This window comes from Ahaetulla prasina, chromosome 3 (genome assembly GCF_028640845.1).
Source record: "Ahaetulla prasina isolate Xishuangbanna chromosome 3, ASM2864084v1, whole genome shotgun sequence".
In the NCBI taxonomy this organism is placed as follows: Eukaryota; Metazoa; Chordata; class Lepidosauria; order Squamata; family Colubridae; genus Ahaetulla; species Ahaetulla prasina.
Genome location: NC_080541.1, coordinates 57,583,657 through 57,598,509, shown reverse-complemented (window position 1 = coordinate 57,598,509; position 14,853 = coordinate 57,583,657). Strand labels below are relative to the sequence as shown.

The following is a 14,853-nucleotide window of genomic DNA, read 5'->3' as shown; positions in this document are numbered from 1 at the left end:
CTACATTTTATTATTTTATTATTTATTTATTTCAATTTTTATACCGCCCTTCTCCCGAAGGACTCAGGGCGGTGTACAGCCTAGTAAAAATACAATGTATAAACATTAAAAAGAAGTTAAAAAGAAATATTATAACGTGGCCAAAATTTTTAAAACCATTTAAAATCATAAGACATAAATACCCCAATAAAATATCAATCCAGTCCCGCTTGAATAAATAGGTGTGTTTTCAGCTCACTGCGAAAGGTCCGAAGATCAGGCACTTGACGTAAACCAGGGGGAAGTTCATTCCAGAGCGTAGGAGCTCCAACAGAGAAGGCCCTTCCCCTAGGGGCCGCCAGCCGGCATTGCTTGGCGGACGGCACCCTGAGAGGGCCCTCTCTGTGTGAGCGTACGGGTCAGCATTATTGTTGTTGTTGTTTTTGTTGACTCCTTTATATTCAATAACTAGTTTAAAGTAGAGTTATTAAAAAGGATTGTAGAAAAATGTTGCATTAATATTATAGTAGTGCTAGCAGGAGGGTTAGTTGCTGAATTTTAAAATACGAACAATGTCAGAATTGTTTTAATTGTGAAAATAACTTTGAAGATCAAGAAGAACAGTTTGTAATCAAGACAATGGTCAGATAAGAGAAATCTGAGTCCAAAGCAGAAATGTAATTTGAGAAATCGCCTCAGACTTGACACACACCCCTCCCAGTTTTCTTGAATGAAAAGGCAGAGAGGAGGGAAGAGACTCATTCAGACTTGCAAGGTTTTTTATAATCTTATAATAAAAGTAGTTTTAGCATCCATAAATTTGTTTTCGTGATCTAGACTGAGGAAAACTCTCTGACAAAGGACTCTTTCAGACAAAGGGCTGACAGGAGAAAAATGCATAAAAAGTTAATATAAGATTTAAGATTTTTCAGCATAAATTAGGTCAGCATCTCCTCTTCCTCTTCTGCTCTTTCCTTTCTCTAGTGTTTAACAACCTTTGTTTTGAAATTTCAGATCTTCAGTCTTAGCAGGCATGGTTTTTCTCTTTTTTTTTGCCAAATTGTATTAGGGCTTACATGGAGAGCATTGCTCAGATCCAGAGGTCACAGTTCTTTTTCCAGCCAGCCAGCCAGCCGAAAGTAAAATGGAAGAAAAAAGATGGTGGACTAATGATAGACACTGGGAAAAGTAGAAGGAAAAGACGGGGGGTAGGGCGGGCGGATCGGGTATAGGAGAAAAGAAAAAGAGTGAGGAAAGCAATAGAAGAAAGGGGGGAAATACATTATGTATATTTATTTTATTTTATTTATTTTATTAAATTTCTATACCGCCCTTCTCCCGAAGGACTCAGGGCGGTGTACAGCCAAAATAAAACACAGAATATATACAATTAAAAGAATTTAAAAAGAACTATTACTGTGCGGCCGATTATTAAAACATTTAAAAATTTAAAATATTATTAAAACCCCAATTTAAAAACAACTATTTATGCCAGTCCTGCTTGAATGAATAAATATGTTTTAAGCTCACGACGAAAGGTCTGAAGATCTTTTGCATCTTTTAGCAGTCCTCCTTCATTGCAAATATATATTTTGTAATGTTTGGGATTTATCATCCTATTGGAAGGTAACAAATGTTGAAAAACATAATTTTGGAAGTAATTGTTTAGAAATTATTTGGGGAAATTGACTTGTCTGTTCTGTTGAAACAAACATTTGTAGGTGGCAGACGATTTGTTATTCCTTCCACATGATAAGCATGTTGTGAGGGTGTCAACATGTCAATCGCACTTTTCCAAAAATACCTAGAGACCCAAAGGAGTTAAGGAAATCCAGACTAAAGATATCTTAATTTTATAGAACATTGCATTCTAAAACTGCATTTACTAAAATCTATTAATAGTAATTATACCTGCACATAGGTACCGTATTATTTTTATTTGCTCTTTGATGATATTTTAGGTACATGAATACAAATTCAAAGAAGTTGCTTGTTTACTTTCTTTCAGTTGATAATGGGATTGGGTACACAGGGAGCAGAGAAGAAAAGTGCAGCATCTATTGCCTGTTTCCTGGCAGCCAATGGAGCTGACCTTGGTATTCGTAACAAGAAGGGTCAGTCACCCCTTGACTTATGTCCTGATCCTAGTCTCTGTAAAGCATTGGCTAAATGTCACAAAGAAAAAATCAGGTTTGTATCACAAGGAACTACTCTATAGTACTTATATTTCACTACATAGTGTCAGCTATCTATTTATTAGATTAGGTAGATACTGCTTTACTTTAACCTGGATTAAATTTAATTATAGTTGCCTCGCAACTATTTTATTATTTAAATGGTTGTCATTCTGGTCAGTAGACAGTTTATCATACTAGAATGATTGGTGTATAAATTAAATGGGAAATATTTCCTCTAGTCAATTCTGCTATATTTATAGCAATAGCACTTAATATACCACTTCACAGTGCTTTACTGCCTCTCTAAGCGGTTTATAGAGTCAGAATATTGCCCCCAACAATCTGGGTCCTCATTTTACCAGCCTCAAGGATGGAAGGCTGAGGCAACCTTGAGCATGGTAAGATTTGAACTGCCAAACTGCAGGCAGCTAGCAATTAGCAGAAGTAGTCTGCAGTATTTCATTCTAACTGCTGCGACACCACTGCTCTCATAAATATATCAGTCTTTTTTTGATCAACCCCTTTTTAAAAAAAAAAAACACCACATATTTTGTTCATTATACTTTAAATTTACATTTTTGTTTTTATGCTGACTAGGTTAAAGAACTAACAGCTTCATTCATACAGCATACTAAACTCTGATTAGTTTGAATCTATATTAGTTTTTTTATGCCTTAGCACATTATCTCTGTTACAATTAAATATGTAACAGAAAAACTCAAACAAGGATTTATTTCTCTGTCAAGGATGTTGTATAAGTAGTTTTATGTTGTATCTTCAGAGTGATTTGGTTGTTTTAACTGAGCCAGGTGGTAACTGCAATTCAGTTTACAATTGAGATGTAAAGTCCTATTGACCTCACCAAGATGTGCTTCCAAGTCAGCAGATAAATTTGCAATCTCAGCCATCACCTTCTAAAATACTTTCTGTAAGATTGTCAGAAAGATCATATTATTATTTTCCTGAATTTATAATTACAAATGTTAACAATACTCTTAATTTTGGATATTATATTCAATGTGTACATAAATATCTGAATGTAGGCTTGTGTTTAGTGGACAGGTTGGTTCCCGGAGTCCTTCTATGATCAGCAATGATTCTGAAACCTTAGAAGAATGCATGGTATGCTCTGATATGAAGAGAGATACTCTATTTGGTCCATGTGGACACATTGCTACTTGTTCCTTGTGCTCACCAAGAGTCAAGAAATGCCTCATTTGCAAAGAGCATGTTCAATCAAGAACAAAGGTGTGTGCTTAATTTTTTTTATCATTTCAATATGGTCAAATACTGGGTAATGCCTTACCTTTAAAATGAAGCATTTAGCAAATGCTTAAACAAAGAGCAGATATTCCAATTGTTCATAGTTTAAACTCTTTTGTCAGAAGGAATTATCTTTACAACAGTATTTCTCCCCATAATCTTATTTAATGATGTATTCTATTAAATCTAGCATGTATAGTCCTGATTTAGTGAAACCAGAACATCTGGTTCAGCATCCCATTTCTCAAAATGACAACCAGATTCTTCTAAGCCAGGGGTCAGCAACCTTAAACTCTCATAGCCACAAACTGGAATCCCCCAGTTTAATTCTGGAGCCGACTGGAAGTCCGGTTCCCCCACCATAGAGTCTCTTCCTAGTGCGGTATCCTTTTTCCTCTAACCTGTCCTAACCAAAAGTCCTATCAGTTGTGGAGCCGGCTGGAAAACCCGCCCCTTGCCATAAAGTCTCCTACTGGCATGCCATGCTCCTGCCCCCCAAAACTGGAAGCTCCTTAAAATTGTGGCACCAACCAGTGACGGAGCCGCAGCAAAGGGATGAAAGAGCCACATGCGGCTTCAGAGCCGCAGGTTGCTGACCTTTGTTCTAAGCAAAAGCAATAATAATGTCTTGTTTTTTGCTGATTTTGTGTCTCTACATATAGACAGTTCATGTTGGGATAATTGTAATTGTTTGATAAACATATCTTCACAGATTTTCTGATTTTTCATATAAAATCATTAAAGTTAGGTAAAACTTCTCTAACTTGAAAAGGAGACAAGGATGATTAAACTTTGTTAAATAAGTTAAAGGGCGAAGAAGGGCTGTCAGGGTACCAGTCAGCCCCTCAGAGCCCTGTTTTGACTCCTTTTTGGAAATCCAGAAGAGTTGGGGCCTACCTGATCTCCAAAGGGAGAATATTCCACAGGGCAAGAGCAATGGTAGAGAAGGCTGCCTTTCTAGACCTTGCCAGTTGGGATTCTTTAACTGACAGGATCTGCAATATGCCTTCCCTGTCTGGTTGCCAAGCGACCAAATTTTGATCATGTGACTAAGAGAATGCTGCTATGGTGATAAATGCAAGGATCAGTTATAAGTCACTTTTCTCAGTGCTGTTGTAACTTTGAATAGTCACTAAACAACTGGTTAAGTCAAGAACTACCTGTATACAGGTATATACAGGGATGTGTATGCATATATGTACATTGAACCATATTCGTAAGTGTGTTTGTAGTTCACCTAGATTAGGTTTAAAACATTGGAGCTCTTTTTCTTTCCTCAGTAATTTGAAAATTTTCCTGCCTTACTGATTTTTTCCCTAATTCTAAATAAGCAATGAGCAAGTTAAAAAGTGATGGGCCTTATGTGAGATTTGGGGAACTTACTCAACTTTGAACATTGTCACTTAATTCATTCTCTTGAACTAGTTATCGATCCATCACTCATACTGCTTTTACTGTTTATTCAGGAAACTTTAGTGAGGCACTTTTTAAAGCATGGAAACATATAATGTGTAACTGATCATCCTCTCTTTACCATTTTTGAAACTAATGCAAAGTTAGTTTTGCAGAAACAGTATTGATTCATCAGGAAAATTTGTCTTTCTACATGCCAGATGTTATCTTTAATAGATCTTCCTACCACTTCATCCAGAATAGATATTAAGCTAACAAGCATTTAATTGAGGAACTAAATGCTATAAAGTTACTTTAATTTTGTTTTTACAGATTGAAGAATGTGTTGTATGCTCAGATAAAAAAGCTGCCGTACTCTTTCAGCCTTGTGGACATATGTGTGCTTGTGAAAGTACGTAAACAGTTGTTTCTTAAGAGGAATCCAGCAAGTTATTTAAATTGACTTGACATTAGGTGGTTATTATATAAAAGCTGATTTTCGAGTTGCTATATTTGGCAAAGACCTTTATCTTCAGTTACTTGCCTAAGATTGTTTCTCGCTAATTTTTTTAATCTATTAAAGTTGCATTTAATTTTGGTTAAGGCATACTAGTTTTAATTTTTTTTTCTTTGCAGATTGTGCCAGCCTTATGAAAAAATGTGTGCAATGTCGGGCAGTGGTAGAACGAAGAGTTCCTTTTATTATGTGCTGTGGTGGGAAAGGTGCCGAAGATACCATAGATGACATTAGTGAGTTGTTTATTATTCCGCAAATTTACTGTAGTAAATTCTTGTTTCCCTTCGTATAAAGCTTACCTTTTTTCTTCTTCATAATGATAACGATAATGGAATGTATACATGATAGCCGCAACCATACTAGTGTTTTAGCCAGAAGTCTTCGGAATTTGATTCTTAATTCTTAACTAAGAAACCCATAAATCAAATCAAAGGGCTGTTGAATCTAAATCCTAATAACTTTGAGAAACTGAAAAGCAATGCACGAAGGCATTTGAGTTTACATTTTTTTCTCTAGCACTTTGGACATAGAGCTTTACATCCTTCGGCCTTTCCTCATAAGAAAAATGCATGAACTGTTTCTTTATGTATCGTTCCCAAAGAAGTGATAGTGATTAGAAGACATTGCCAATATATTTTATTTATTTATTTATTTTATTTTATTCACTTTTTATACCGCCCTTCTCCCGAAGGACTCCCGAAGTACAGCCAAGTAAAAAATCACAGTATCAATATTAAAAGAGATTAAAACAAACATATTATAAAGTGGCCAGATTTAAAACGAATTAAAATATTAAAATATAAATAACCCAATAAAATTTTAACCCAATAAAATTTTAGGCCAGTCCCGCTTGAATAAATAAGTGCGTTTTCAGCTCACGGCGAAAGGTCCGAAGATCAGGCACTTGACGTAAACCAGGGGGAAGCTCATTCCAGAGCGTGGGAGCTGCCACAGAGAAGGCCCTGCCCCTGAGGGCCGCCAGCCGACATTGTTTGGCGGACGGCACCCTGAGAAGGCCCTCTCTGTGAGAGCATACGGGTCGGTGGGAGGCAAACGGTAACAGTAGGCGGTCCCGTAAGTACCCGGGTCCTAAGCCATGGAGCGCTTTAAAGGTGGTGACCAAAATCTTAAAGCGCACCCGGAAGACCACAGGAAGCCAGTGCAGACTGCGCAGGAGAGGTGTTACATGGGAGCAACGAGTTGCTCCCACTATTACCCGCGCAGCTGCATTCTGGACTAACTGCAGTCTCCGGGTGCACTTCAAGGGCAGCCCCATGTAGAGAGCATTGCAATAATCCAGGCGGGAAGTTACGAGGGCATGAGTGACCGTGCATAAGGCAATATAGTGTAATAATTAAGATGCTGGGCTGGCATTGGGGAGACTCAAGTTCAAATCCATCTTTATTTATAGACACTCACTGGGTGATTTTTGGACCAATGATTCTTTATCAGCAAACTGTATCCCACAGGTTGTTGCAATAGGAAAAAAGAGGAGGAAAGCTGTATGTAAATCTAACAAATACATAAAATAAAGATTTGTCTACTTAAAGCTTTAACTACTCAATTATGAATATTAGATTTTTGTAGTGATCTGTTTCAATTCACACACTGAAGCTGACTTCTGATGGTAAAGTTCAGAATTCAGAAGATTAGTATGTAGGATGGATTCATATATTTGTGCTTTTTTTAATGATCAGCTTTAAAAAAGCTGTTAAAATTTACAAATGGAAATATATCAACCAGGCTAGATGAAAATTTTAAGTAACTTTGGATGATGATGATGATGATTCTTCAAGCATTGTCTGTCATTATTTTCTCCTTGGTGCATTATTTAGCAAGTGGAAACATTCCTGTTCTGCAGAAGGATAAGGATAATACTAATGTCAATGCTGATGTGCAGAAATTACAGCAGCAGTTGCAGGACATAAAGGAACAGGTAAATTAAATCAAATATGACAATAATAATACACTTTGTTAGAAAACTATTATGTGAATATTTTCAGGGTAAGTGCTACATAATGAAAAATTCAAATAATACACATATTGAGGGCAAAAATATGCTTCAAATTTATTAGATTCCATAAAACATCAAGGATTTGTGCAGGCAGTTGCCAGGAGTCAACACTAACTCAATGGGTAAATAAATAAATATTATTAATATAACAGATGTTTTCCTGACTATTTTTGTATAAAATATACAGAAATATAAACTAAAACTAGAAAAGCATAGTGTGACATAAATGTAAAAAGTAGAACTTACATGTCTAAGTATAGTTGATGTGCAAGATTAAAAGTAAATAATTTGAGGCATTATTTCCATTAAAACTTAAATGTTATTTTACATGGACAAACATCTTTGCAAATACCTACTTTTAAAGTATAAAGTCAGTAAATACTTTATATTTTTGCCTGAGATTAAAAAAAAATTCTGGAAAGTGTTCTTTCCTTTCATTGTACCTTATTGTCATACATAAAAACTTCGACTTTCTTTCTTCAAATAAACCAATCTGAAATATTATAAAAAATAGACGGCTTGTGAGGCTTTCCTTTGAAGCCGTAATAGACCGCAGTGTTAAATTCAACTCTATTTCTTTTGAACTAGGGAAGTGAGGAAGTTCTACCGTGATGCTACTGCTTGGGGAAGTATCCATCATGATAATACCCATATCTATTTATCCCTCATTCTCTCTGCCCATTTCTGCTTTAGGGCATAGTCACCTTCAGCAGTTGTAACCGCCATGGTATAATGTGAGTCCTTCATTAGGTGATTTCTTATTTGATAGTTCTCTAAATTCTGTATAATAATATATTAAAATAGTGTATTAAATATAAGCTAAACTACTTTTAGGTAGAATGATGTTAACTCTCCTTAGTATTTGCCATTTGTTTCTGCAGTTTGAGTTTTCTGGAAATATGTGTACAAGATTAAGTATTATAGTTGATTATTGTACTGTCCAGGGAAACATTTATTTCTTTGTTTCTCTCTTACAGACCATGTGCCCTGTATGCTTGGACCGCCTGAAGAATATGATCTTTCTCTGCGGTCATGGAACCTGTCAGCTTTGTGGGGATCGAATGAGTGAATGTCCTATCTGTCGAAAAGCTATTGAACGAAGAATTCTTTTGTATTAAAATGTCAAGTGTCTTATGCTTGTGACATTACTACATTTTTCTTTTTGGATCCCCATAAATTGATATGAAAGGTTGTTGTAAAGATATGTCTAGCATTACAGGAAGAGTTACATTGTAAATGCTGATGCCTACAAAACAGATTATTATTTGCACAATCAACTTCTACCATGAAGAAATTTAAAGTAAGATTGGATTACTTATCAACACAGTTTGTTTATATGTTCTTTTCCAGAACCCTTTATGTTAAAGGGATAATCCTGATTTTCTAGCTTGGCATTTCTGTTTTACACGTAGAGACTCTTAATTTCAATGATATTAATTTTTATATTGTCAGTTGCTTTTGTGTACAAATATTTTTAATTTTCTAATTTTCATAGTAATAATGTCAGCCAAACTACAACAACAAACTAAATCCTAGAATCTAGCTAAATTGAGGAATTAAAACATTAGACATAATAATTAAATAGCATTTCAGTATTACGTATTGCCTTTAAAATCTGAAAACTGATAATTCTGCATGGTCAGTGGGTTTCTTTGTTTTTTTGAAGAAAAAGAAGAGCAAAAGTAATTTAGCATGCATTCTCATGACATAATGATCCTCCTATAATTTTCTAGCAGAAATACTTTCTCCAGAACTCAGGGAAATTCCGGATGTGTTTGAAAACAATACAGGTTGTTACTAGTAATAAAAAGAGGATTGCACAAGCAAACTCTTACGCTTGAAGGCTATTTTGAATCTCACCTGATGAACCAATGTTTAGGAAAGTGACAAAATACATTATATTATTTGGGTAGTTATTGTTTTAAAGAGGCATTCTGGCTACAGGCATTACAGCCATAATTTGTCATATTTAGATTTTGTTTTAAGTCAATGAATATTGAATTAGTTAAAAATTATACTAAGTCTAGTTAACTACTTTGCAAAAAGCAAATATATATCAAGATTATATAACAACTGTAGCTAGAATATTCATTATTTTTGCAAATGTCACAATATTTGTCATCTGCCTTTACTATCAATCCCTCTGGAATTTGAGGTAATTCCGTTAATATCTTCATTTTAATAGAAATTTGGAAGGACATGAGAAAACAATTTGTTTTGAATACTCTGTAGTATGATATACTTGGAACACCTAATATTAAATTACTTTCTAAAGATGATGCATGATTTTTACATTTGTAACTGACAGAAGTGCCAGTTCTTGTATTTATCACCAGTGGATTCTTATAAGCATATGATTGCTTTTCCTCTTAACTAATACAAAAATTATTTAAGAAAATTGCTTGTGGGAGTATTTGATACTTGGTGAAATTACCAATCTTTGCCAAGGGATTTTTTTGTGTGTGTTTTTTTTTGTATGTTTAGTTGCTGCGGCTACTGCAAATGTCTGCAGATTGCATTGTAGCAATGTTGATTATGTATTATACAAACTTTTCTTGGCCCTGGAGCCTCCCTGTATCTCTAATTTTCATTTTTTTAAATTTCCTTTTCTTAAAACATATAAGCTTGAAAATAGGCATGTTATTCTTCTGTTAGGGTTACACTAACATACTATTTTCAGCATCTCCCTCCTAAAATATCTCTGCCCTCTCCAGAAATAACGTTTGTCTATTTCTGCAATCCTTGGAGGGCAGGTATTTTTTTTTTTAGTTATCCTTTCCTGATATACTTTAGAACACTACACCAATATATAGTTATAGAGATTCATTTAGTAAAATGTCTCATATATTGACAATATTTTTGCTAATGAAAGTGTTTTAACACTTAACTTTTGGAATTGCCAGATATCCAGATTTCTGTATTGGTATAATTATGAAATTTGCGTACATGCAAATTTGGAATACTTGGAATAAATCCTTTTGAATATATTATGCTTAATTCTTAATAAACTTTGATAAGAATGACATGATTTTGCAGCATAACCTTTTAGCTGCATTAAAGTTATTGGCACTTTGGAACTTAATTGTATCAGTTTAAAAGGAAGCATAAAAGCAAAGAAATTGGTTTGGGAATGAAGTATAAATCTGTTAAATCAGTGAACAAACCAAACAGAAATCACTGTTTTAATTGGCGGTTATAATGACTATAATATTTCTTTATTGCTGTTCCTTCATAGCCCTTGCCAGGATTTGATTGGGAATTTTTTCACAGCTGGGCTTGGGAAAGGGGTAGAATAATCTTTTTTTTCATCTCTGAATATTAAATGCCACTTGACATCATTATTATTTGCCATTTAATCTATAATTTCATATGAAGTATAGATCTCATAGCTAAAACATCCAGCTTAATTTTTGAATTTTCTTGCTTCTCTTTTTTATTTTTTGTAACATCTTATCTGAAACAGAGTTCTGGAGAATTCAAGCATTTGCATATCCTTTTATGGCATTTTGGTTGCAATAAAAATATTTACCCCAACTACAGAATTTGGTTATTTTTTCCCCATGAACCAACATAACTGTAATTGTTTTACGTTCACTTTCTGTCAAATATGCTCAAAATTATACATTTTTAGAACATGCTTTTTGTTTTTGATTAGGAAATTCATTCCTGACTTGCATAATAGTCTTTTGAACTTATTTATTTCCACAGACGTTAGGATGCATATATACAGAAATATTTTTTAGACTGGTATTTATTTATAGAAGAATTCAGAGATATCAAATATCTAAATCTAAATAACTTTTTGAATTGATTTGGGACATCAAGTTTAGGAAATATGCTAAACATAGCATAATATGTTGAATAATAAAAGTAATATTTCCCTCCCTCAAAGGATAGTTACCAAAGATTCGGTAGCCAAATTTCTTGTTGCTTACAGACTTACTGTCTATATCTAGTCCTGCCCCAGTTTCTGGAATACTGTTAGGATGGCTCTCTCCCTGTTAATATTGAGAAGGCAGAAGAAAACATGTTTCTTCATGCAGTGTCTAAGAATCAAACACAATCAAATGGAAGAAAAATCATTAATGCATGTAAGATGTTCAGTATTGGAAAGAATGATAAGTGCTATACTGACCTCAAATAGAATATATGACTTATATTAAATCTTAACTTTTAGTTTTCATGGTAATTACGTTAAGCTAATAATGTTCAAGCAAGAGAACAATTTTTTTGAGATTCCTTAGTTAAGTAGTTAAATACATTTAGTTAACATTTGTATAATGCATCTAATTGTTAAAACATATGAAACTAGATGTTAAATTTGAATTTTTACTTTTATTAAAATGCAAGTTGAAAGTTGAAATGGATAGCCACATCAAACTATGTTATAAATATATATTATAATTTTGTCAATAAGCTAAATGGCAGCAGAACAATCAAGGTATGTTTGATGTGGAACACAGTGTGCTTCCTTCAAGATCTCCGGTGATGTGCCAACTCTAGTGCTTTACAACCATGGTTCTTAAACTGTTTGACCCCATTATCCTTTCTCCCAGGCTCACAAAAAAACCTCCAATTCCCATATTTTACATCTCAGTAAGAGCAGTCCCAAACTCATAAACGGTGAGTCTTCAATTCACAAACAAGCTATTACCAAATGCTTTATTACATACATACACTCAGATATACCCAAATTGTCTTCTTGGGCATAATTAACACTCACTTTAAGAATTGCTTTACACTGTGCCAATGCTTTTTTGCAGCTGTATATATTGGAACTGAAAGGGAGAATCAGCAAAACCTTAAAAAGTGGCTGGCACCATTTCATAGCTAATGTGGGAAAAGTGCAATGTGCTTACTAGGAGTTTCAGTTTTTATTTCTTCGGTGTACAATGTACAGTGGAAAGTGACAAGACACACTCATTTCCCACACATGCAAATCGTAACACACATATATATATAGGTTGCCATATATAAATCTGTTACTCGACATAGAGAGGGAAGGTGCTGTTATTTCAATGACTTACTTTCTTTTTAAGACCCTTTAATTGCTTTATTCGAAGTGGACTCGGGGCGACTGAATGGAGCTGAGTATTTACTGGCCGGATGCCCTTCCTGACACGTGAAGTTTGCAGCAGATATTTTCTCTTTGTGCCCTGATAGAGAAACATGGGAGTCAAGCATCTTCACCTCTAGACTGCTATACTTCTCTTCTGCTATTTTAATGATTTATCTGGGTCTATTTATTGAAAATTCCTGGAAACAATATTCCACTGTGGTTTTACTTGCTCTTCTGTCATTCTGACCCTTGGGGGGAAAAAGCCCAGGCTAGTACATGTATCTAAAAATAACTGATAAAACAGATCTTCCCTTTACTATAGTTAATGTGATCCTGTCATGCAAACAATACATTGTTCCACACAGCCAATAAATGCAAGGAAAACAACAACATAAATATTAATCAGAAATTTTTTAAAAGAAGACTATCAGTTACTATTTGTAAGTCCAACTTATTTCCATATAATTTATTTAGTCCTTATTTAGCTATTACCTCATTAACATGATGGATTTTTTTTTACAGTTCTCTCATTTATGATCATTGCAGGTCTGTAAAGCAAAGGAAAATAAGATCGTAAGCACAATCACAGTTTCACTTAGTGACCTCTTCAAGTTTTTCTTATCCTTGCACTCCTAATATTTCCTGTTTATTAGCCTCTCCTTTTCTAACCCCTCCTGGGTTTGTTTTTGGTATTTTATCTTCTGCTTGAAACTGAAAGGACTACTTATATATCCATCCATCAGTAAATACTTCTCTAAAACTTCCCTAATAAAGAGGTTGGAAAGAATTCCTAAAGCCATTCTCTGTTGTTTTCCCTATCATATTTTTCAGTAAGCTACAGCTAGCTGGGGAATTCTGGGAGTTGAAGTCCTTTTACAAGTATCTTAAAAGCACGTGAATTTGACAGACACTAAGGTTGTAGATCTTTAAAAAGAATAAAGATGCTAAACCAATACGGTAAAGTGAATATCAAAAAATATTACCTGATTGTCCTATGTTCATTTGAATAGAAAGATGAAACATCAAGCTAGACATAGCATTTTTTTATGCAAAAAAGCATAATTTGAATTGAAAAATTCAGGCAGGAAAAAAAGATTAATCTTCACCCTGTTTATCTTTGGAAGAAAAGCATGCAATAATCATATTAGTACTTCCTTGGCCAAGTAAAGGCTTTGAAGCTTATTTTAATTGTGTCGGGGGGGAGTTCCATTCCATAATATGTCATAGCCATGACCAAGATTTCTCAGTTCCTCAGCCCCTTATCAGTTTAAATCCAACTAATGACTTCTTGCCGCGTCTGGAAACCCACAACAACTAAGTAATTACAGCTTAGTTGCAAGAATTTATGCTAGTCCAAGTTTTTATTAAGTAGAAAGTTAGCTTTCATTATTGTTAGATTTGATTATGAACTCTTAAACAAATGTTATTGCCTCGGGAATTAGATTTTAAGAACTGGCATTTTATCCACTGCATATGATTTAGCAATATGAACCGAACTGCACTGCTTGCAAATATTGACCCATTCTCATGTTAAGAATATCTACGAGCTTCAAGGGTTTCCTTACTAATTTACAAAACAAGATTCTTGCGTGGAGCTCTGCTTCTGCAGATTGAATCTGCCCACAGACAAGAGAAACTCAGGTGAGAACAGCGCTGTGTTTAAAAGCAGAAAGCATTCAGGTTTGTAATGCTAATGGGCAAGGTCCATTTAAATGAGGTGATTTCCACTGGATACTCCTACAAGCCTTTTGAGCATCAGATAGGGTCACCATACCGTATGGCCCCAAGCTGGCAACAAAGAGGTACTGGAAATTCTTAACTCTTTTTGGCTAATATTATAGAATAACTTAGCTACTGCATATCTAAATTGGAGCTACTTTCAAATTATAGAAGATAGAGCAAGATCAAGTAACACCACAGTAGGAATGAAAGACCATTAAATGTACCGTAGCTTTAGTGTGAAAATGTGCCAGGTTTCTTGGTGCTTTTTTCAGGGATTGAATCTTGTTCATGATTACTAAGGTTTCTTCACTAAGTTATTTCTCAAATTTCATGAGGACTATAATGTTCTTATCCTGAATCTGAACATGAAACCTTTCTCCTGTGTGTGTTTTCCTTTTCTTTCCACAAATTTACTTTTCCCCATCTTGGTGCCTGCTAGTGCATATGCATCCCACTGAGCTGCAAAACCTGGCTCTGAAAAATCTTTTATCAAGGCTATAGCCAAATGTCATTCCTACATACTGAGAACTTGATCATGTTTGACTGAAGGATCAGGATTACTCAACAAGTAGTCCATGACTCTATGCATTTAGTGATATTATCCACTAGAGAGCGGTAGTGCACTCCAGTGCTAAGATAAATCCTATCAATGCAAAACATTGAGCTAATTTCTTGAATAAATTTGTCCATGTTGCTTTTCCAAAGCTGAAAAATGTTAAGTTCTTCATTT

General features: G+C 34.6%; 1 protein-coding gene across 3 annotated transcripts in view; it reads left to right on the top strand.

The window, feature by feature from the left end:
- Positions 1 to 9,616, top strand: part of MIB1 (MIB E3 ubiquitin protein ligase 1) — a 56,021-nt gene extending 46,405 nt beyond the window's left edge. For 2 of the 3 annotated variants that reach the window (XM_058174351.1, XM_058174350.1), the window contains exons 16-21: positions 1,988 to 2,169; positions 3,212 to 3,404; positions 5,145 to 5,223; positions 5,448 to 5,561; positions 7,164 to 7,264; positions 8,320 to 9,616. In XM_058174351.1, coding sequence (XP_058030334.1) covers positions 1,988 to 2,169; positions 3,212 to 3,404; positions 5,145 to 5,223; positions 5,448 to 5,561; positions 7,164 to 7,264; positions 8,320 to 8,460 — 810 coding nt within the window. In that variant the 3' untranslated portion in view covers positions 8,461 to 9,616. Of the gene's footprint in view, positions 1 to 1,987; positions 2,170 to 3,211; positions 3,405 to 5,144; positions 5,224 to 5,447; positions 5,562 to 7,163; positions 7,265 to 7,930; positions 8,077 to 8,319 lie in introns of all 3 variants that reach the window. The other variant, XR_009154063.1, reaches the window with a different exon arrangement.
- Positions 9,617 to 14,853: the final 5,237 nt, after the last annotated feature.